General features: G+C 41.5%; 1 protein-coding gene across 2 annotated transcripts; it reads right to left on the bottom strand.

Moving 5' to 3' along the window:
• Positions 1-1,269: 1,269 nt before the first annotated feature.
• DKK1 (dickkopf Wnt signaling pathway inhibitor 1) lies at positions 1,270-6,122 on the bottom strand. 2 transcript variants are annotated; one of them, XM_075612933.1, is made up of 5 exons: positions 5,713-6,122; positions 4,759-4,912; positions 3,411-3,563; positions 3,167-3,273; positions 1,270-1,625 (listed from the first exon to the last, which is right to left on the bottom strand). In XM_075612933.1, exons 1-5 carry the CDS (start codon positions 5,932-5,934, stop codon positions 1,590-1,592), a joined length of 672 nt encoding a protein of 223 aa, XP_075469048.1. In that variant the 5' UTR covers positions 5,935-6,122; the 3' UTR covers positions 1,270-1,589. The 2 variants fall into 2 exon arrangements, with proteins under 2 accessions (XP_075469048.1, XP_075469047.1); XM_075612932.1 differs by lacking the exon at positions 1,270-1,625 and having other exon boundaries at positions 2,659-3,273; positions 5,713-6,115.
• Between the last annotated feature and the right edge of the window lie 18,025 nt (positions 6,123-24,147).

Below are 24,147 nucleotides of genomic sequence, written 5' to 3'. Positions count from 1 at the left end.
ACTGTATGCAGCACATGTAAGGTTATCAATACATCAGGAAACTAAAATCAAATACATCAAGTACAGTATTTAACTACAGCCACAATACATCTGCATATGAAAGGAGAAATTACCTGGATGCCAGACATACTGACAAACAATGACATGGGTTGGAATGCCTAAAACAACAGCCAGCGAGAAGGTGGAGGAAAGTTGAACTAAGTGTAAAGGTTACTGGGACCCATTCATATAAAAAGGCAGTACCAGGCAGGACCTGCTGTAAGTAAATGAAAAGCAGAATTATTTGTTACATAGGATTTGCCCCTGTAATAATTATATGTTACATCTAGTTTATTACATTTTTCTTTCATTTTATGTTTTGCTTTTGTTGTTCCTGTAAAGTAATGATGATACCAACAGGTAACAGAGAAGAGTGAAATGCACAGTAGGTGTATTAAATAAAACATTTCACAGGTCCATGTGAAAATAAAACCTGCTCATTTTTACTAGGCAATACATTTACTTTAAGGGGTATTCAGTTCTATGTGCGCCTACAACTACCTGGTATTGTACTTTTTAATTATGCAATTAAGTTACTAACACACCTCTCTTAAATAGTGTGCAGGTTAGTTAAATAATGTATCTCAGGCTATACCCATTTAGATCTCAGCACATTGCCTCTGATTTAGCTATTCTGCTGTATGAAAACGCCTGGCTTTGCATAGCAGCATCACTAAGCTTTGTTCTTTACAGATATCACCTGTACAGATATCATCATGTAAATTACATACTGTAGATAAGATTTTCCCCATAACACTTTTCCCCGTTTTGTTAGAATTGAAACATATTTCATTTCCAAACAGGATTTTTTTTTTTTGTGAATGCATTTAATCAGGAAACTCGTGTCAAACGTCCTTATGCTCATATTTACAGCTGCTGGTGCTGAAAAATTCCTCCCTCTAAATACCAATATAAGGTCATTTCATACTACCAGTTGCATAAGGTACTGTTACAGTTATATACATAAGACCCATAATTATGTGACCATAGCACATATACGTATTACCTGCTCTGTAAGGATTATATAAATTGTATTAATAATGTGATTTACATTGATTGTGTTGAACTTTTTGGGAATTCACTTGTGATATTCTGATTTGGCTTTGCTGCCCTAATTTGCAACGTGCCATTAATTGTACTTTTATTTACAAAGTAGCAACATATTCCACTGTTAAATGGGAAGCATTCAGGTTAAGAGGATAATAGAATAAACGACACTATACATGTGAATAAAACAAAAAAGGTATCTTGTTTTTATTTTTTATCTATTGTGGGCTGAGATACTAAGCGTTTTTCTTTCCAGGATGTGTGTGAAACGAGAGTCCACCGCTATGCTTCAGGCAGTTTTCTGTCTTAAAAGTAAAGAGCAATCACTTAAGGCTTGTGGGTTACACTAGTCCTTGTAGAAGAAAGAGATCAAATGACTATGGTCCGTCAAGAATTCTGCCTTGCCTTTCTTTCAAACGGAAGTATCTTCTTTAGTGAATGTGCAAGAGATGGTTTTCTGTTTCCTCTTTCTCTTTGTGTTTTCCTGGGTCTACAGTCTCAGATCATCTGGGGCACAACTGCCACTGTAAAGCCCCTTCCTGAAATTGACAAAGGCGCATGAGGGAGACAGAAGTAAAGGGAGGGTGTTCTGTGTAAGCCCTGGATGGTCAGCCACTAACAAAAGACACAGTGGCACATCTTTGCATCCTGTGCTTTGAAAATAACTCCTTTCTGCTTCGAATTGTGACCAGGTTTTTTTTTTTTTAGGTGTAGGTTGAAGATTTTGAGGTCTTAATATTAGGAGAAACTTAAAGACTCAAACTAGATAGATGATAGATAGTTATAGATAGGTAGAATATGCCACACACCTGATCACACGTGCACGTTAATATATACTCTCATAACACTACATTATAGGGTGCTTGGCTTAAAAAAAATCTATCCATCCGTTAAAGTGGGAAATGATTTAGCATCCTCCTTTTATATGTCATGTAAGGGAGAGGGAGTGGCTCAGTGAGTAAAGACACTGACTGGCATTGAGAGTTTGAAGAAGGGGAGTCTGGTTCAATTCCCTGTGTCAACTCCTTGTGACCTTGGGTAAATCACTTTATCTCCCTGTGCCTCGGGCACCAAAAACATAGATTGTAAGCTCCACGGGCAGGAACCTGTGCTTGCAAAGTGTCTCTGTAAAGCGCTATGTATAACTAGCAGCCTATACAAGAACATGCTGTTATGTAAGTACAGGGTGTCATCTTTAGGCTGCTAAACCTTTATGATGTGTAAGGTGGTTTTCTTCATATGTGAATTAAATTGGAGACCAAGAGGTATGGTAAAAAGGGAGAGACAGATAAGTAGTGGGAGCAGGTTGGATTGAAAATAAATGTACTTTGGTTTTAATCACAATTCAGAAAATAATAATTCCTATATTGTTTGGATCCTGATGAATGAAGTAATGTTATGTACATTATGTACATAAATTACATTTGACTGCAGACCTGTATTTTTGTACCAGGATGTTTTTAATATTATTATGAATTATTCTTGATCTAATCTTACCAAGGACAGTAGTTCACGTGTAGGATTGTCTCTCATTTATATAACAAGTAAACAAACAATAATTAATTTTCCCAATATTATTTATTTTAATTAAAAATACAGACATCCTAAAACAGAGACTCTATGTACCATACAAAAAGGACCGGTGTGTACAAATTTACAAGGAGAAAGCCTATGGGACAGAAATCATGTAGCACTTATTATAACTATACATATTTACAACCAAGTGCCACATTGTGTATTTACAACACAGTAATTTACTGCAAAGGAGTGAATAAAAGGCAGTTCCATAAAAAGAAACAAGTCCTGTAACTCAGACTCAGGGAAGAAAGCCAGAGTACTTCATGTAAACTGTGATTATATACATCCTTAGAGCAGATGATCTGACAACCAATGTCTTAGCTTAGTTTAGAAAAGGTCCATCAATCTCTTGTCAGTGTCTTTGGCATGTGTGAAGTCTTGAGGATTTAGGGGCAGTTGTGAATTCTCCTCTTTGTAATCTACAGGATAGTCCTGTTCCACAGTGGCAACGCTGGAAAATCTCCAGCCCATGAGATCCTTTTCTTCTGTGTCTGGTACATACTTGGCCTTCCTCAAGGACAGGCTTGCAGATCTTTGACCAGAAGTGACGAGCACAGCAGAGTCCGGGTGAGCAGTCTGTTGACCTGAGACACACATCGCCATCTCGACCTTTAGGATATGGGAGAGAAAGTAGACATGAGTGTCTATCCACAGAAATGATCAGTCATGCAATCATTCATTCTGGACTAGTCAAGTTAAGCAGCAGTTAGTATTGGTGTATCAACAAGAGCGCAGCAATGACTTACCTTTGAAAGGTTGCATTCCTGAAGGAGATGTAGTTATTTTAGAGTGGGTATCCATTGTAGCGTGCTCAGGGTTATAACTTTCCATAATGGTTTCCTCAATGTGTCCATGGTGCAGGAGGCGTTCGTGATCGTGATCATTAGGAACACAAATTCCTGAAGGGGCAAGAGAAGTGTTTTAGAACAGGTTTCACAACTAAGCAAAGGGATCTGTGAAAGTGTGTCACATTAGCATGAAGATGATGCTCCGTGTATAACTAGCAAGTGCCCAGATTATATCAGAAGAGGATCACTGAACTATAAAAGTAGCTGTTTATCACAAGCAATCATTAGTAACCGTTTACATAAGGAAAAAATATGTGTTTTAAGTATGAGCAATTGTGCCCGAGAGAACTGCATGACAATACATCACTGACCGCCCCAGCAGGGCAGGCAAAGCTGACCGTAAACTGGGGTGGGAAGGACCATTAACAATTGTAATGTTAAGTGGCTCTTTAGGGGTTATGCTAAAATTCTGCGGGTTCACAGCTACAGTAAGAGTTTCGTGTGAGCTTTGCTATTTGCTTAAATTGTCTGATGGTTTTCAAATCCATTTAGGACACTATAGTATTATTTTGTTAGGCAAAATGGCCACTTAGTTAAAATAGCCTTAAACAATAAAGTTACCAAGGTCTCAAAACTGCCCCATTACATTTCAAACAGGCTACTCTCGATGTAATTTGCGGAGACAAGTACTTTCAGTGAGGGGCTGTTGACTTTAAAGCTATTGAGTGGGGGGTTCCGTTATGTTTTGTACACATACTTGTTCTCATTTAACTTAAAAAGACAGATTGTAATGCAATACTACAGGAGTCTTAGCAGTTGCATCGCCCATTAAGAGAAGTAGATTTTCTGAAACCCTCGATGCATTTCCATTAGTCAGCATAAAATGATAAATTGATATGATATCTATGTATTCTGCTTAGTTGCATGTAATAAAATATATTTGCATGGTGTAAGATGTTATGGGATCAATGCACTGTAGCATCAATGCTTTACAGGTGACTTGTTAATAGTCTAGAGATTAATGAAGAATGGCTGATGCGTGGATTTTGGAGATCATAGAATCCCTTCATCACACTATATTTAAACACTGATCGATCTATCTAAGGGTATAATAACGGGCCATCGATTCAACATCTGATTTGTTTTCAAAAGGACCAAGTGGGTTTGAGAATGTAATGTCCAGGAGCCTCTGCAGTGTAGTCACCTCATATGCAGCTACTGTATGATGTAATTGTGCCCTCTTACTCTGCTGGTGTACAAACCCCCTTTCTAATAGACATGGTATTAATCAGCAGGCTCTCCTTACCGTTGCTGCAATAGTTGCCCAAGCAACACATGGCGTCCCGGAGACAGCGCTTCCTGCGCTTCCTGCAGGCCAGGCACACCAGGGCGGTGCCACCTCTGGAGCTGTGGCAGAACTCATCAAGGGCGCAGTCATCATCTTCCACGCAAGTATATGGCTGAGGGGCACACACAGAAGAGATGTCAGTTTGGGGTGACAAGATCGGAGCTTCAGCATCCTGCACAATCCCCTTGCTCTATTCAGTCACCGACACTGGTAGACCCTGTGCAATGCACTGCAGGGCTATTTATTCTAAGTACATCAGGCAGTGAAAGGGTGTGATCAGATCAATGTAAATAGTGAGATATTCTATTTCATCAATGCACGTATCTATATCCCTGGCGTTGCAGTCCCCTCTGGCAAGGAAGGGGTTAGCTGCTCTGCCAGCTGTGAAGCAGCTGTGTGATTTCTCTTAAAAGGATTAGTTCACCTGACACTGCATTTCTATTATATATTTCCGATCACTGAACTATTGTTGAGTGTCAAATAATGTATTCAACATGATGTGAGTCTTCTCTGTGATCTATGGCTTAAGCCTTACATAATTGCTGTCATCTTTATCTTTTCCATATCACAGTCCTAAACTTCTGGTGCTTCCCCATTGTTATATTTGAATATGCATGTTAGATAGATTCCTATAGGGCCATGCCCTAGCTACCCACTGACACCTTCTGCGGGGGGGGGGGGGGTCAGTTTACCTCTAAATAATCATATCAGTGATCCCTATAATATAAATTATATGTGTGGTTTTACACCAAACAAATAGCATCACTTTGAGTAAAGAAAGACCACACACGGCAAAGACTGATTCTCATTCCAAAATGGTACACACGATAAGAACACATCACCTCTGAGATGTGATTCCTACACATTAGTTTGGCTGGAGACAGAAAAAGTGCCAAAGTAAGAGCTACTTACCGGGTAACTGTCAAAGGGTTGGTATTTGTTGGCAATGTCATAGAGAGAGTCCGGGCTGGCACTGACTGGGTAATAGCCCATGCCCTGTCCTCCTGGTGCTACAGGCACATTCTTGATGGAGTTAGAGTTGGAGTTGGTCATCACAAAGCCAGATGCTCCATCCCAAGTATTAGAACACAGAGCAAGAAGGGACAGCAACATCCCGGTCACTTCCTGGTGCATTCTCAGCAACCACAGTCAAAGGATCAAGATCGTGGTCAAAACAACAGCAAATGTCCCTCTGCGCAAACCTAAGTCTCTGGAAGGGATTGCTGCTGAGATAAGTCCCCTGGGTGAATAGACAGCAGCAGCCCTTGAATGAGTGATTTGCTTGGCTGGTTTCTGAAGATGCTTCAGTGCTGGTGCTGCATTTATACTTCTGTGCTTGTTTGCATACCCGCCCCCTAACATAGCACAACAAAGGCAAGGGATGGGATTTCAAAGATCTGGGATTTATGACGCTCCCATGGAAGTCTAAATCACAGAGCAGACTCCCAGCCAGAGGATTTCACAATCATTGTAATTACCAATTAATTTTTTTTTTTTTGAAGATGACATAGGTCAGTCACCCTGTTGGAGGAACTGAAAAATAAAAAAAATCATAAGAGATAAAAACAACTTATATGTTGCTTTATGTTCTGTCTGATTGTGATCTTTGTATAAACCAATTAATTACCATTTACAGTATGACATTTGTGGATATTTAACACAAATTATTGGTTAGAGTATAAATTACTCTATTCGTCTGGAATGTTACTTATAAATCATTCGAATTTGCATAGTAAAGGCAATATTTTCAGTACATAGTAAATTAAATGGTCATTGGTAGTATTTGTTAAGTATGACGTTGAGTTTTCTGAATCACTAGATATTGATTATATTATTGGCAGTGATCATAATAAGGACTCAATGGGAATAGATCAAAATAGTTGCCCGGTGATGGCATTTTAAAGATAACCAGTGCAACATACAAGGGTTAAAAGAAGACATGAAAATCTGATTTGGGAAAATGTACAAAACTATAATTAAGACAAGGTGTGCTAAACCAAATATAGTTCAATATCAAATGTTGATGGTGTTATTAGAATTATTAGGGTACTGTACTTTTTCATGTAGCTTTACCTTAGAGTTATTATGAAATCCTTGATCATGAATAGTCTACAGTTATACTCTGTGAGTAGAGTCTACAAGCAAAGTCATATCTGCTTTTCATTTAATTACATTAGTTATCATACGAGATCTCCCTGTGTTTAATTGTGAAATGAACGGATCCTTACTGATATTAATAATCGATTTAGAAATATGCCTATTGTTTTACAACAATTTTCCTGCGCAATACTGACATTAAAACTGCCTCTTTGGAACCATGAACGTCCATGGCTTTTCCTAATTAATTTGTACCAGAATAGTATTTCAAATCAGACAATTTGGTTTTAGGAAAACATCATCTTCAATCCACTTATAGAGACTGTATTATATGTTATTGTAATGTACAAAATAATACAACCATTTAAGAAGAATCCAAATTGCGTATTACATATTGGGATGTACAGTACACAAATTGTTTAATTCTTTTATACCTCTCCCATAGCCAGGATATAATGTGACGCTTAGTTATCTGTGAATAATTTAACGTGTATCGCATAACTAGGGAAATAACGCCAACTAGTGGAATAATTGGAGTACTGTTTTTATTTGTAACAAGACACTTTCTATATAATCCGGTTAGCTTTAGATATAAAACACAATGCATGTGCAATTTCCCGTCCATTACAAGCAACTAAAAACAACAATATATTATTTAATTTTACATCATTTTAGCTCTACCGTATTATTTGTAGCACTATATTTCATAGTCCATTATTGTTTATACTTAGGTGAAATTTGTGAATGCCTCATTAACAAAATAATTCGAATAATAATTATGATTTCCATTTAAAATATCTATACTTACTGTAAATTTAAAAATATTAGCACATTTTATGATTTATTTATTATTATAGCAGTATTTTTTTTTTTTTTTTAGGGTGAAATTAAAGGAGGGATATTGTTTCAGAGTGCCCATCATAAGTAATATTGCCATTTCTATTGTATAATTTTTGCAATTAAATAGATATTTATTCAGAAATCGAAACATGTTAGAGACGTTTCTCAGGTTGTCACAGAAAGGGTTACATAAGGATTGACATTTCTTGACAGATAAAACGCAAGGTGATGAAAGGTAAAAAAAACATTATAATAGGTATGCTATGTAACTTCTTCCTTATTTCTATTGACTAGCTAATCAGTGTTACAGTAATGTTAGGTGACACAAGAATAGCTCTTTTAGCAGCTATTACATTCAAAATATGTGTTATATGTCACAAATGTTACACTTGTGTTTTGTGATGCTCCATGCTGTGTCCCTTTGTGTCCCTAAGAGTATTTAATCGGTGGTTCCATTTTTTATTTAACACTATAACATGTCCAATTTACGCTAGTATTTGATAGACAACCTAAATTTTTAGAGTAACATTTGACAATGTGCAATGTTCATCATTCTGCTGTTTATTCAGTGCAACGTATCCTTGAATATGTTTATATCTACGGAGACAAGATCAAATAGTAACTAATACTTGTAACAGAATTACCATCAAATAATTCTAACAAGACCGCCATAAGTGTCCCACCGAAATGAAAAGGGTGCCGATAGGAAACACGTCTCCGTGCAATGGCTAAAAGACACAAACACACACACAAATATTTCTATTTACCAGATGTTGAGTTATTTTAGAGGATGTCTCCCAGGTTATTATTTCTGGAAACAAGACAGCATTTATTTAAACACTTCAGAAAGCAGACCTTCTTCTGCTGAATTTTCTGCATTCCCTGTGTATAACCTCAAATTTGAGTCAGTACTTAGGCCCCAAGGTTCATGATCTCAGGCTAAGATAGCTGTTCCTCTTATCATTATTAGACTTCTTTCAAAACAATAGTTATGTGCTACCTATTATACAACATGCAAGATCATATTGTTTATCTAGTTATGTATATATTAGCATGTTCTAAATAAAAAGTTATAACCCTACATTAACTGCTTTTATTAGCCAATGTCCCAGAATATAGACTATAATACAATGGGGTGAATGTATTAAGGCAAAAGTGGTGCAATTCTGAGGGCAAAGAAAAATCTGCACCCTATGTATCAAAGAGAACAATCTCATTGAAAACAATGGGATGTTTTATTTGATACATACAGTGCCATTGTTCAGCTCCAGAAAGGTCACACTTTTGACTTCATACATACACCCGATGCATTTACCTTGCTATTTTTCTTAATTAGTTAACACTTTCAAGAGTGAATTTAACACTCCGTTTGGGTAAAACTAGCATAGATATGTCTCAAGATGCAGAAGGCTTTAGGGGAAACGCCTGATAACCCAGGACCCCATGCACTTCATTGAACTAAACTGTGAATTCGCAGTATTCATCCTTTTCTATTGCTGCCTGGCCTTTGTTTTCACAGCACATCCCAGCATACAGTAGTTTAAAATGAAGCTTGTTTAAGAACTTTCTTTGATGAGCAAAGATCAAACAGACTCAGGACCCCAGGTCTTAATCAGACTTTAGCAATGATGGCATTTTCACAAATAGTTAGTTTGCTTGGCTTTTTGCAGGTTTTTTCAGACATTGTGCTCCGCATCAGCAAATTAATTTAGTTGAATGTCAGGTAATCCTTACTGAAGCTCCTGCCTGCCCTAAATCCATTCACACTACAATGGCTGCTGTTTCTTTACAATGTCATTTCATGAGCAAATAAACACACAGGTCTGCTAACCTAATTAAATATTGGGAGGGGGGGGGAGAAAGAGAGGAGTGTAACTGGGCTTTCAAGCAAAAATGATTAGAGCTTTTGATAGTAATACCCTTGAATTCTTCAGATGAGCATCATGAATTTCACAACTACTGTGAAAAAAGGAACCTTTAGCTCCCTCTAGTGGGATGCCATGATTTATCCTATACCATATAATGTCTGTGTTGCTTCTTGGATTTATTCAATCTTACATACATTTAAATAAACATAATAGGTATTGTAATGTTGGTATAATATGTTGGGCAAACATTAGAGTTTTTCACAAATGTTGAGTTGTATAAAAATCAAGTATTTCAGTACATCATGTTTTAAGGACAATAAGGATGGAAAAATAGAATCTAACAAAGTACTCAAAATATCTACCAATGTGTAAGGTCAACATGGATATTATGTGCCAATAACAAATAGTGAGCATAAAAATGTATTGCTGATTTGTCACACTTTTGATCAGCATAACCCATTAAAAACCACACTCCATCATGTATCTTTACTTGAATTATAATAATCTATCCTATAGGAAGTCTACTTCATGATACCATTTATCGGTGGATTGCAGAATAAAGATGCCTTTAGGAACACAAGTCATCTAAAAGAAAGAAGGTACATTGAGACAATTTTATTCTGCTTACATATCTATTTGTTTATTTTAGATGACATGTTGTAGACAATATTGGTAGCAATGTGGCAATTTCTGAAAAAGTTAATTAAATGTATCTTCATGTTCAAAAAGTATTATTTTTTATATGTATGACTATATCAACATCAAAAACACTTCTTAAACGGTGTAAGACTGATATGTGCTAACATCTTACCTTATAGTGGAAATCAGGCTCCACAAAGTCTGTTGACATTGGTTAATGGTAGTGATGTGCGAAATTGTAAACATAGTTTGCGAACCAGGTGAAATTTGGCTTTTTTTCTTTATGCATAAATCCACACGTTTCGCCTAACACTTTCACCATTTATTAAAGTCAATATTTAAGGTCACCTGACCCTTTATATAGTGCTATTTTCTGCCATTTCAGTGACATTTCACAAAATGTTGTCGCAATGTTGCTAATTTTCAAGCACTTTGTGAATTTTTGCAAAATATGTGAAATTTCCAAAAAGTATGTGAAATATTTTGCAAACCACTTTTGAAGACATTCGCACATATAGCCTAAATGAGAGTTTTGTGGGAAATGCAACAAAAATTGCTTAAAAATATTAGCGATGCAGCAAGGCCATATCTGTGTTTCTGTCTAAATGTATGCAAATTAAGTCTTAGATTAGCAAACTTGCTGCTAAACAGATAGTATGTAACAATTACAGGACTGTGCATAACAATAATATGTGTGTTACGCATGCGCGTATTTGCATCATCAGATGTCTGTGAAAATGTAATTATTTGGGGTGTAACCTGTGTATGCAACAACTCTACTTGCCATGTGCGTGCTGTGCAAAAGAATGTCTGAAGAAACAGGCAGTCAGAAATCTGAAAAGAAAAGAAAACTGAAATCTATAGAGAGGATAATTTTTCCCTTCTTCTTGTGTCTCTTGGTCTATTGTGCTGTAAAGTATTATGTGCCTGGTAGAACCTGTGCATCAACAGAGCGTCAAAAGCAGCTAATAAAAACTCATTGAGAAACTCGTAGGTGCACAATTAAGACGCCTTCTTAGAATAAGAACAGTCGTTAAAATGACTAAGTTGTATGCAAATGAGAAATAAGTGCTATTTAATGGGTGTACACCCAAGTAGAACTTGTTTAAATAAATGTGGAATAGATACGCCTATACGCCTATAGTTTTCATTTTTACAATTCACAAATTTCCCATTTCGACGAATGTAATAAGTTAACTCTACAATTCTACTGTCGTTAGCCAACTCTAAATCTGACCCCTAGTTTCTCTTGCATTCTGCTAGTACTATAGAACTAGTCATTTTAATTATTCAGTATTTAGCGCACAAACATTTGTTTGGTATCGTGTGGAATTATGAACAGCAAGAATCCAAACCGGGGCAGTCAATTTTTGGCCTGTACAAAAACCTTTTTTTAGAGATTTTTTGTTTAGCTATTAGTATGTATTTTATATTGATTGTATTAGCTATTCTGATTCTGTTTTCAGAATGATCTTTTAAGGGAACATCTTATCTATGAAGTAAATGTTGGTAATTCACATGTTACCTTCCTATAAAAATCAAATAATAAAAATGATAAAACAATAGAAAAAAATCAGGAAGTTGCTCCCCATGCTACTGCATACATGGTGTGGCTCATGTGAAATTCTCTATAAACAACAACACTGAGTTTGAATCAGAGGAATCTGGTTCAATTCCTGGTGTCTACTCCTTGTGACTTTGGCCCAGTCACTTTATCTCCCTGTGCCTCAAGCAACCACATCATAGATTTTTAGCTCACCTAGGCAGGAACTGTGTCTGTAAAAATTCCTATGTGCTGCATACCATGCACTATACTGTAATTGTGACGCGCTTTGAGTCCCATTGGGAGAAAAGCGCTACATGAAATACTGTTGTTATTATGATAAGTGACATTCATAATAATGAATATATATATATATTTTTTTATATAAACATATATTTCTTTGACAAGCTGAAAAAACTAAAATCATTTATCTTTGAAAAAAGTGCTGTAAGAACATTAATATATTATATATTGTGGTATTTTATGATGATTGAGAGTTACTTGCTTTGCTAGTTTATGGCATGGAAGAGGTGCAATCATGCTATCTCTCTTGTCCATTCATGGGAGAAATATTTATTAGGTGATTGTGAGAAATTATAATGGTAGTCTGCTTTGATGATAGTATCAATGTATTCATTTGAATGGTTAAAGAAACCACTTACTACCTGTGAAAGGGTTTAAAGAACAGCAATAGCTTGGTGATAACCTAAAACAAAATACACAGAATCAGGTCTAATCTCTTTCTTGGAGTTCAATGTTCAGGCAATTTTTTCACAAAAGTGGTCCTCAGCTGAATAAATTTCTCCTTACCACTCTCATTTACATCATTCAGCTACATTTAAGTGAAAATAGCAGTGACACCATTCAATATTCATTAATATTAGTGGATCTGGCGTGCGCGTGACGTTAATGCGGGTGCACACAGGCTAGGGAAGCTCTGTGCACCCCGCCGGGAAAAGTAGTTCAAATCCCCTGATCGCCGCTTAGTTTAGCCCCGCGAGACATTCAACCAGCCGGGAGAATGGGCGGAGATGTCCTCTAAGAAGACGCCAAAGCCGGGGAACCCCGGATCTCTCCCACTTCAGCCATGGACAGCAAGCGGCACCAGAGAAAAGAAAAAACAAAGATGGCGCGGCTGAGCTGAGTGCATGGGAGCGTGCACCTGCATGGGAGAGAGGCAAGTAACAACATGGGAGAGAGGCAAGTAACGGATCTTGAGGAGGATATCCCTAACAGAAAAGCCATACTAAGAAATCAGCTAGTGAAGGCCACAGCATGTAAGGAGGCAGTGGGGGGAGCTGCTAGTGATAGAGAATTGACTATGACAGAGGGAGACACAGTGATTACTAAACAGGACCTCCAGAACATACTTAAAGAATTGCAAGCAAGTTTTCAGTCGACTCTGGCTAGAGCCGTAAGGGAATTTAAAACAGAAGTCTCTGTATTAGCTAAAAAAAACTTCGGAGCTTGAAAATAAGATGGACATTTCCCTACAATTGCGAATCTGACATGTCCCCGAGTCGGTGTCCGCGGAAGCCCTCCAGCCATATCTTAAGAGACTGTTTATGTCAATTGACCCTCAGCTACAGGACGGCGATCTTCTGATGGACAGAGCACACAGAGTCCTAGGACCGAGATTAGATGATCCCAACAGAAGCATAGATGTGGTCCTAAGACTCCACCAATATGCAATCAAGAAAGGATTATAAAAGGCTGCAGAAACAGAGGCTCAATTGAATTTGAAAACAGCTCCATCCAGATCTTCCAGGACCTGTCCAGGATGACAATTGAGAGGAGGAGAGGGCTACGATCAGTAACGGCGGTACTTCAAGAAAAGGGTATTCGCTACCGATGGGCTTTTCCATTCCGCCGTGATGTCAACCATGATGGCAGACAGATCTCGATCCGGAACTCCGAAGAATCAGCATCCTTTCTATCGGTGTTGGGTCTCACCCCCAAGGATGGAGCAGGGCAATGACAAAGACCTCAGGACGACAATGCAGAGGATGATCAATCGGCTGAGGGTGCAGTTGCCCGGTGATAAAAGACCCAATACCGTCTGTGCCTTTGAGGGACTCCTGCCGAACCTCTCTCCTGTGGTTCTCTAGAACTTTGGAAGATTTAACTGGAATCCACGGCTGCTTTCTTTAATAGACGATCCGTCTGTATACGATGAACATGAGAAATCTACGCCGATTCTATAACCATATTTGCTTCCCCTCTGTTTTTTTTTACTCCCCCTTGTTTCTCCCTTTTTTAGTCCTTATAACTTATGTAGGGACTGTTTTATCATAGACAGAGTTGGCCGTCTATATCTTGGAAGTTGGTCTGCTGATTGGGGAAATAAAAACGACGATCGTGCTGTTTGCGAGCCCCGGCTACAGACAGGATTCAGGTGCGATCAAGGGACTGAGAGTAATGGAAGCCGGGGTGTGTGGGGTGGGAAGAAGCCCTGTATGCCCAACATCTGGTCGCCCCCAGTGGGGCCATATGCCCGTCTGGCCAGGTCAAGTAGGGTCTGGCCACAAATTGCGGATGTGTGACTGGTTACACTCATCTTTCTTTGTAGTTTAATTTTTGTTTTTGGTGTTCCTTCTTTTGTAAGTATCCAAGTTCCCGGAGGGGGCAAGTTCCTTTATTTATTTTTGTCCTACTCCCACCTGTCCCCCATAACCCTCAATCATTTTTGTTTACAACTTTCACATGAGAGAGAGAGGCACGATATTGGGAATGACTAGTTAAGCGCCATTGAAGTTAGTATCCATGAATGCTAAATGCCTTAATATCAATGGTAAGCACAGATTAGCACTAAAAGAATTTTTGAATCTAAAAGCAGATATTGTTTTTGTACAAGAGACACATTTTGACACCAGGAGCCCCTGAATACTTTCAGTGGCACTTACCCTATAGCATTCTACTCGTCTTTTACCAGTACAAAAAATGGGGGGTTGCGATACTAATAAAACAGGGTATTCTTTTCCAGCCACTGGAGATAAAGAGGGATAAAGGAGGGAGGTCCTGGTGGTCCACAAGCTCCTTTCAGGCCAACAGATTACGCTAGAAAATATTTATGCTCCCAACGAGGGTCAAATTGATTTTTTAAGGGAAACATTGAAATCTATGGGGGAAAGTAGAGATCAGCAACTGATCCTGGGAGGTGATTTTAATATAGTACCAGATCCAGACATGGACAAGTCCACCCACTTAGAACACCCACATTCTGCAATGACCTACAGTGTTGCAAAGAAATTTAGACTGCTGCTCAAAGAAGTTGGACTATGGCATGCCTGGCGTGGCCACATAAAGGACAGAGGGATTATTCTTTTTACTCGCACCTACATGATTCATATTCGAGAATTGATAATATATTTGTTTCCCCAAGTATCTTGGAGGTATTGGTCCACTCAGATATAGGTCCTATTACGTGGACAGACCACGCCCCTGTGGCAATCTTGTTCGATCCCCCATTTATTACGACGCGATCATTCCATTGGAGGATGAATGACTCACTATTAAATTACCCAGAGATTAGTACTCAAATTGGAGAGTCGCTTAAAAATTATTTCCATATTAATAACAGGTCTGTAGAATCAACAGCAGTTTTATGGGAAGCAGATAAGGCCACGATTAGAGGGCATCTTATTTCAATAGCAAGGTATAGAAAGAGGATAAAAATAGAGAAATCATTTTTTTTAACGGAAACAATAGTACAGTTAGAACAGTCACACTAAAAATCCGTCAAGGAAAGTCTGTAAAATGTTAAGTCAGGCAAGAGTAGAACTCAAGAGCTTACAATTAGAAAAGGTAGAGAAGGCCCTGAAGTGGACTAAACAGATGTATTATGATAAAGAAGATAAGGCTGACCGTCTGCTGGCAAATAAACTCAGAGGGATTAGGTCAATATGTTGGACGAACCAAGAGATGTTTAAAACAAAGAACAGGAGAACATTGTAGAAATATTTGAAGTGAAACTTCTTTAGTGGCACCTACTTCTGATGGGGCAAAACTGGAGAGTGAGAGATGAAATATGAAACGGTAGTGACGTCATCGTTTACACCCCCCCCCCCCCACACGCCTGCTCTCACATGCGGCAGCGGCGGCGATAGCCGCCGGTGCCGCTCCTAATGGCTGCCGCTCACCCCACACTAACATATGCGGCGGTGGCGGCGATAGCCGCCGGCGCCGCTCCTAACGGCAGCCATTCTCCCCACACGTCCTCACAGACATGGGAGGTTGAGGCGCATGCGCAGTTGTGATGCCGGGTCCCTCAGGTCAGGAGAGGGCGGCGGCAGCAGCAGCTGCGAGGAGCCATGCGCGCCCCCATTAGGTGAGGGAGACCCCCACACACACGGCCGCTTACATGCTCCCCCCCACCCGCTCAACAACTGCTCCCCCCACCCGCTGACATGCGGCGGCGGCGGCGCTGCTCCCCGGGGCCCTATACAGGCCCTGATCTCCTGCGGCCTCTCCTCCCGATGCATGCGTCCTGCTGACCTCCCCCGCCCGAGGCATAGAACGGCTCCTGCTCCCGTAACGGGGTGGGGGGGAGGGGGGTTGAGTGCGCTGCATTCCCCACAGCACCATCAGCCGGCTCCAGCTGACGATGACGCGCTGCCCCCTCCCCCCGCCGACACGGCCCCCTCCCCCCGCCGACACGGCCCCCTCCCCCCGCCGACACAGCCCCCTCCCCCTGCCGACACGGCCCCCTCCCCCCGCCGACACGGCCCCCTCCCCCCGGGGGAGTCAGGAGAGAGGGGGGCAGGGAAAGGATAAGTGTGCGGGGGGGAGGACAAGTGTGCTGGGGGGAGTCAGGAGAGGGGGGGGGCAGGGAAAGGATAAGGGTGCTGGGGGGAGGACAAGTGTGCTGGGGGGAGTCAGGAGAGGGGGGGGGGCATGGAAAGGATAAGGGTGCTGGGGGGAGGACAAGTGTGCTGGGGGGAGTCAGGAGAGAGGGGGGCAGGGAAAGGATAAGGGTGCTGGGGGGAGGACAAGTGTGCTGGGGGGAGTCAGGAGGGGGGGGGGGGCAGGGAAAGGATAAGTGTGCTGGGGGGAGGACAAGTTTGCTGGGGGGAGTCAGGAGAGGGGGGGGGCAGGGAAAGGATAAGTGTGCTGGGGGGAGTCAGGAGAGGGGGGGGCAGGGAAAGGATAAGTGTGCTGGGGGGAGAACAAGTGTGCTGGGGGGAGTCAGGAGAGGGGGGGCAGGGAAAGGATAAGTGTGCTGGGGGAGAACAAGTGTGCTGGGGGGAGTCAGGAGAGGGGGGGGCAGGGAAATGATAAGGGTGCTGGGGGGAGGACAAGTGTGCTGGGGGGAGTGGAGGGGGGGGAGTCAGGAGAGGAGAGGGGGGAAGGACACACACACTGACTGACTGACACACATACATACACACACACACACACTGACTGACACACATACACACACACTGACTGACACACACACACACACACACACACACTGACTGACACACAGACACACACAGACACACACACTGACTGACACACATACACACACATACACACACACTGATTGACACACATACACACACACACTGAGACACTGACACACACACACATGCACGCACACTCTGACACACGCACACACACTCTGACACACGCACACTGACTGACACACACACCCCAGTGATGCGCTGAACACCGCCCCTGAATGATGTGCCTATTCCCCCCCACCCCGTGAGCTCCCCCCCACCCCGTGAGCTCCCCCCACCCTGTGAGCTCCCCCCCCCACCCACCCGTGAGCTTCCCCCCCACCCCCCCGTGAGCTCTCCCCCACCCCCCCGTGAGCTCCCCCCACCCCCGTGAGCTCCCCCCCGCCCTCCCACCCCGTGAGCTCCCCCCCCGCCCTCCCACCCCGTGAGCTCCCCCCCCCGCCCTCCCACCCCGTGAGCTCCCCCCCTGCCCTCCCACCCCGTGAGCTCCGCCCCCCCACCCCGTGAGCTCCGCCCCCCCACCCGTGAGCTCCCCTCCCACCCCCCCGTGAGCTCCCTCCCCAACCCCCCACCCCCCGGGAGCGACCCCCCGCCCGTGAGCTCCCCCCCGTGAGCTCCCCCACCCGCTCAACATCCATGATGCTGGTACTGCTGCCAATAAACACAACCCCGCCAATCAAATTTACTCATACTCTAAGCAGTAATAATATTATTGTTACGTTATATGTTGCTGACAACACACAAAGAAGTTTCACTTACTATGCGCGTGCACAGCACACACAGCTTTTTTTTTTTAAAGTTTAGATACCCACAATGTATCCAGTTGTTTTAAAAGAAATCATGCAAGCAAATTATATTGTATATAATGTATACCCTGCTCATTATGTAACTGTATTTGTAAACATGTATTATTTGTCTTAACTCTGTGCCCAGGACATACTTGAAAACGAGAGGTAACTCTCAATGAATTACTTCCTGGTAAAATATTTTATAAATAAATAATTATTATATGGCCTAACTTTCATGGTGGATCGATACAATAGAATTCGGAATAAAAGAGGGTGACCTAGTCCAAAAAATCTCCCAGAGAGAAACAATGTGGATATTCAAACTAAAAACTCTTATGCCAACAGGTTTGAATATAAGTATTGATCTGGGTTGTTTTGTGAAATAATGGGATGCAATTCCGGATATGCAATGTCTCATGGTCTCTTTTCCTTAGATCCTTGATCTGTTTAAAAACTTTTCTTTGAAAATTATCCTCCAAAAGTTATTCCATAGATAACAAGGAATATTTAAAAAACAATTTTCGCTAAATTGCTCTATATACCCTAAGGGGTTAAACTAGCGAATCTCTAGTTAAATATTAAGATATTATGAAATTTCTCAAATGTTGACCTATGTACATTAATATGTGTTCCCACATCTGACTAATTAATAGAATTGTTTTATATATATAATTTAGATATTTTTGATTAGTTGTGTCCATGTTTATATATCCTCCGATTTATCCCAGTGCTGTGAATGCACACCTTGTTCAATAAAGTATTTTCATAGTTTTTTTAGTGCAGACACAGGGGGGGAGGGTATATTAGGACGGAACACTGGACATTATACACAATTCTCCTGATGAAGAAGGAATCCTCCTTCGAAATGCGTAGAGCTACGGGGAACCAGATAGTGTGTGAGACCCAGGACCGGAAGTGAAGTGGGACGTCGGCTGGAACGGCATGGAGAAGTTATGGTGACCGGTGGGAAAGATACACAAGCGGACTGGTTCTCTTTCAGCTGTTGTATAATCTGTATACTTGTGAGGGAATACATCTATAAGTAAAGTGATATTTTTAAAGAAGGAGCTCTGTTTTGCTTGATATGGCCTTATAACCCTTCCCAGATTGATGGGCAGCAACAATTGCTTCTCTAAGATTATTGCTGATGTCTTTCCTTCTTGGCATTGAGTTAACACACACCTGAATGCTCCAGACCAGCAAACTGCTAAAACTTCAGCTTTTATAATTGCTGATGATCAATTAATCAAGGGCATTTGATTAGCAGCACCTGTCTGCTACTTAGCATCTTAATTCCTATGGAAGCAGTAAGGGTGTACTTAGTTTTTCACACATGGCTTCTCCATTTTGGCTTTATTTTTGTTAAATAAATCATGACACGGTGTAATATGTCGAGTTGTTCATCTGAGGTTGTATTCACCTAATTTTAAGACCTGCTAAGGAACAGATGATTGTTATTATGTCCTGACATGTAAAACCATGGAATTCAAAGAGGGTGTACTTTCTTTTTCACACCACTGTAGCATCTCATCTGAGACAGATGGTGTACTGGCACTCCCCGGGATGGACTTATGCTTGAGTAGATTTGGAGAGCTCGTTAGAAAGCCTGGTCGGTCTGCCTTCTTTGTTATTGTCGAGCTCCGGGGTTGGTACTGGGTGTCACTCAGACCCAATGGTAATTGTATTCTCCCTAAAAATCTTGCAGCTGGCAAAAAATAAATATAAAGTTATGTCAACCCCATCAAGATTTACTCTCCTGTTTGGCAACCCAGCATTCCTGCCGGGATTTCAGGGTCAGGGTTTTGAAGAGAGCGCACAATAGTGTAGTATATAAGAAGTATAATGTAGCACAAAAAGACATATAAATAATGCACTCACATTTGTACAAAATAGACGTTGGAGAGGACTGTTGGTGACTCGTGGGGTGACACCGGTATGTTGAGTCACTAGGGAACCCTTCCGCATGTGTCACATCCGCTAGCGTCACGTCCTGTGATGACTGCAGTCAGGGTGGAAGAAACTGCCTGCTACTCCGGTTCCTGTGACTTGCCAGCACCTCCTCACGCTAATTCTACATACACAGTGTCCTCCAACAGCTAATTCTGATTCGACGCGTTTCGTAGCTGTTGCTACTTCTTCAGGATGTGTCTTTACTTGTGGAACTGGTCATACAGCAAAGCATATGTTTTGAGAATGAATACATATTATAAACAAAGAATACAGGAATTAAATGTGAGGCTTTTGGGATGCTAAGTAGATCTGCTGCACCAGTATTGCACTCGTCTTGTAGGAATAACAAGTAAAAATAACAATTATTGAACTTTTTTTAATGGCTTACTGTAGTTCACCCATGTAAGGGGCATAACATTTAGTTAATGAAAAAGTCAGCAAGTCATCATAGACTGCAAACATTTTGTTTGGAAACTAAATGGGTAATGAAATCCAATGGTACAGTAAGTGGCTAGATAGTTTAGTTCATTGGTCTCCAGCCTTTTCTTTAACGAGATCTACTACTGATCAATAATAATTATCCCGAGCTACTTAAAAATATATTGAAAATATCCATCCCACACACACAATATTCCCAGATACACACAAAAAAAACCCCACCACACACATTAACCCCAGACAAACAACACACACTTACCTTTGGGGAGGAGGCCTCCGGTGCCGCTCACCGATATGAAAGCTGGGCCCGACTTCCGTCGCGGACCGGCAGGAAAGAGAGGCCCTGCAGTGGAGAAGCAGCAGAGAGAGGTCGGCGAGAGAGACAATAGCAGGGACCCGGCGAGCTACTCACTGGCAGCCGGCGAGCTACCAGTCACTCACGATGGACCAGATGGAGACCCATGGTTTCGCTTATAGCTCTAGGAGTTTCACTTATAAAAATGTAGTGATTTTATAAGCATTTCCTAGGAAATACATAATTGTGGACTAATTTAAGAAGCCCTGCAGAATTTATTTCATGATATTTATTTGAAAAAAAAAATTGTTGGCAGAATATTTTTGGACCAGTTTAGTTGGAATTTGGCATCTAATGTGGCAAAAGTAGTCTAATGTCTCACAGAAGTATGCTACTCTCATAATTTGCAGCAGCTACCAATAATACTACGGGGCACCTTTTTACTAAAATTTGATTAAATGTAACACCCAAGCCATCAAAATACTTCCATAATTTATGGATGAACAGATACAATTGTATCTCTAAGCAGTTGTGAAAATTGAAATACTTGTAAACTCAGTTATATCAATACGGATTAACCCCTTCAATGCCAGGAGGTATGCTGCACACCAAATAGAGAAAAATAATACATACAGTTTACCGGTGCTGATGGTTCAAGGAGTACCTGTCAAAAATATTCCAAGGCAATACTCAGGAAAAAAGGGTGATCCAACGCTCTACGGATTTGATATCAAGATAATTTCTTAGCGCCACTACCGTAATTAAAGGGGAATTAGCGGGTCAACCCATTCAGTGTACTTCGAGATCCAATCACAGACATCCACTTAAAAATTAGCAAATGGGCATGACGTACAACGTACGTCATAAGGGCCTCTCTGGGGCCCTTCTCATGACGTACACTGTGCGTGATTAGCGCAATTGGCAACTAAGTTTATATATTTTTTCTATAGATGCCGCATTTGATTACCTTTAAGGAAATGTAAATACCTAAACTGTCGACTGAACCGTTCTCCTGTCATCGATCAGTGAAGATTCTGCTTCCCCGGGTTAACAATATGGCTGCCTACTTCAAAGAGGAAGCGCTGTGCCTTTCTAAATGCTTAAGCAACCCAAGGAAACTTAATATGTATTGTATGTATGTCTGTCTTAATTTATATAGTGCCTATCGTGTACTGAACATTTTGCAAAAGAGACAGTATAGGGAATACAGGGAATTATAATACAATAAGTGCAACAAGCAAAATCAGACCATAGAAAAGGAAATCTTTTCCTTGGAGAGCTTACAATCTAAGTGGTATGTTGGGAGATTTACAGAGACAGGTGAGGGAATAAGTGCTGTAGATGGTAGTTCTTGGTCACAATTGTTGGTAAGAGCGACTTTGATGAGGTCACCAAGAGATAGTGTGTAGAGAGAGAAAAGGAGACGTCCCAGAGCAGCGCCCTGGTGCACACCAACAGACAGATAAACAGGAGACAAGACATTTTTAGCAACCTACTATGTGTGATGGGAGAGGTATGATAACCAGGATAGGCCCTTGTTGCAGATACCAAGAGAGTTTAGAATACGAAGGAGAGGAGAGTGATCAACAGTATCAAAGGCAGCAGAGATTTCACGTAGGATTAATAGGGAAAAAGGAGCATGGGATTTTGCTTAGTGTAAATCATTGGCTACTTTAGTGAGCACAGACTTTGTTGAGTGAGCTTCATGAAAAGCTAGCGTGTAAAAGGTCGAGGGGGGCATGAGAATAAGAAAGTTGATTATACGGTAGAACACGAGTCGTTCTAGCGGTTTGGAGGCAAAAGGCAGGAGATATAAAGGGTGGTAGTTAGTAAGGCACAAAGCATCTAAGGTGTATTGAGAATAGGTGTGACCATTGCATGCTTAAAGGAAGAGGGTAAAGTTCCAGAGGACAGGGAGGAATTGAAGATATCAGTGAGATTGGGGGCTATGACAGGAGTAAGAGTTCTGATATGGTGTGAAGTGATGAGATCGGCAGGGCATGTGGTAGAGGGAGAAGAGAAAATCAGCGTAGAGACTTCCAACTCTGTAACAGGACAAAAGGAGTCGAGTGGAAGAAGAAAGATGTTTAGGGAGAATCAGAGAGGAGGGGGAAAGGGAATTGATGAATGCTATTGTGGATAGCATAACCTTGCCTTTAAAGTGGTCGACATATGCTTGATAAGACATAAAAGAATGACGGGAAGTGGGAGGAGAAGATCAGAGGAGGGAGTCAAATACAGAGAAAAGATGCTGTGGATTGGATTTGTGAGTGTTGATGAGTGAGGAAAAGCAGTGTTGTTTGACCTTAGAAAGAGCAGAGTTAAAACAGGAGAGGACACATTTATAGATCAGAAAATCAACGTGAATGTGAGATTTCTTCCATAGGCATACAGAGGAGCAAGGACAAGTTAGAAGGAAGTGTGTTTGTGAATTTAGTCACGGGCTTAACTTAGACGGATGGGTGTGTCAAAGCAAAGAAGGGTCATATAGATCAAGAGAGGAGGAGCGGATAGAGTTGTAAGAGTTTCTTCCTGTGAGGAATCGGGGAACACATCCTTTGCGACGTGTTCCCTCCTTACCTGTCTTATCTCAGACTTCCGCTTTGGCACCAGCGTGTGCGCGCACCCCCGCTCTGCTTACAGAGCACACGCACAGCTCTTCTAGTGTGCCATGGAGCATAGCTCCGCCCCCTCGGGCACGGTGCGCACACGTGACAACGTGCACCTCTCCCCAGCTGCATGGCAAGTATTCATTTAGCCCACTTGTCTCCTGCAGCCAATCCTTACCTCCGCGGAGGCCACGTCTCCACTCCGCCTCCTTTTGCTACTGGTTCCTATTTCCCATAAATACCCTGCTCTCACTCCCAGTCATTGCTGAGCATAACCTCTTGTAGCCTTCAGCTCCTACGTCTGTTGTGTCCTGCTCCTTGTCCTGTGTTTCCTTGTAGTTAACCCTTCGTGTACCGACCCGGCTTGCCTTTGGAATTCTCTCTGGCTTTTGACCCCGGCTTACCCTTGACTCTGCTGATCTCTCCAACCCAGACCACGGCTATACGGACAACTACTATTCTGACCTCTCCAACCCCAGACCACGGCTATACGGACTTTGACTATTCTGAACTCTATACTCCGACTAACCCTCTCTCTCCAACCCAGACCCGGCAACGCTTGACAATCTGCCTGCCAGGCACGCTTCCGCTGCTGTGGGTGCTTGGTTTGCTACTTTCCCACCTCAGTACCGGGGTACTGTCTTGCTCGTGGGTAGCGCAAGCTTTACACTTCCAAAGAATCAGGGGAGCATAGAGGGGCCCCATGAAAAGGGAAAAACACAAAAAATGAAACAATAATGCAATAACATAAAACACGTTGGACGCAGGAATTGATGAAATCTTGTAGAATGGCGTTTCAACCGTGTCATGAATCCTAACAAAAACAGAAAGGCCAG

Source organism: Ascaphus truei, chromosome 8 (assembly GCF_040206685.1).
Source record: "Ascaphus truei isolate aAscTru1 chromosome 8, aAscTru1.hap1, whole genome shotgun sequence".
Taxonomy (NCBI): domain Eukaryota; kingdom Metazoa; phylum Chordata; class Amphibia; order Anura; family Ascaphidae; genus Ascaphus; species Ascaphus truei.
Note: the sequence above shows the minus strand (reverse complement) of the source record. Positions and strands in the feature narration are given on the sequence as shown.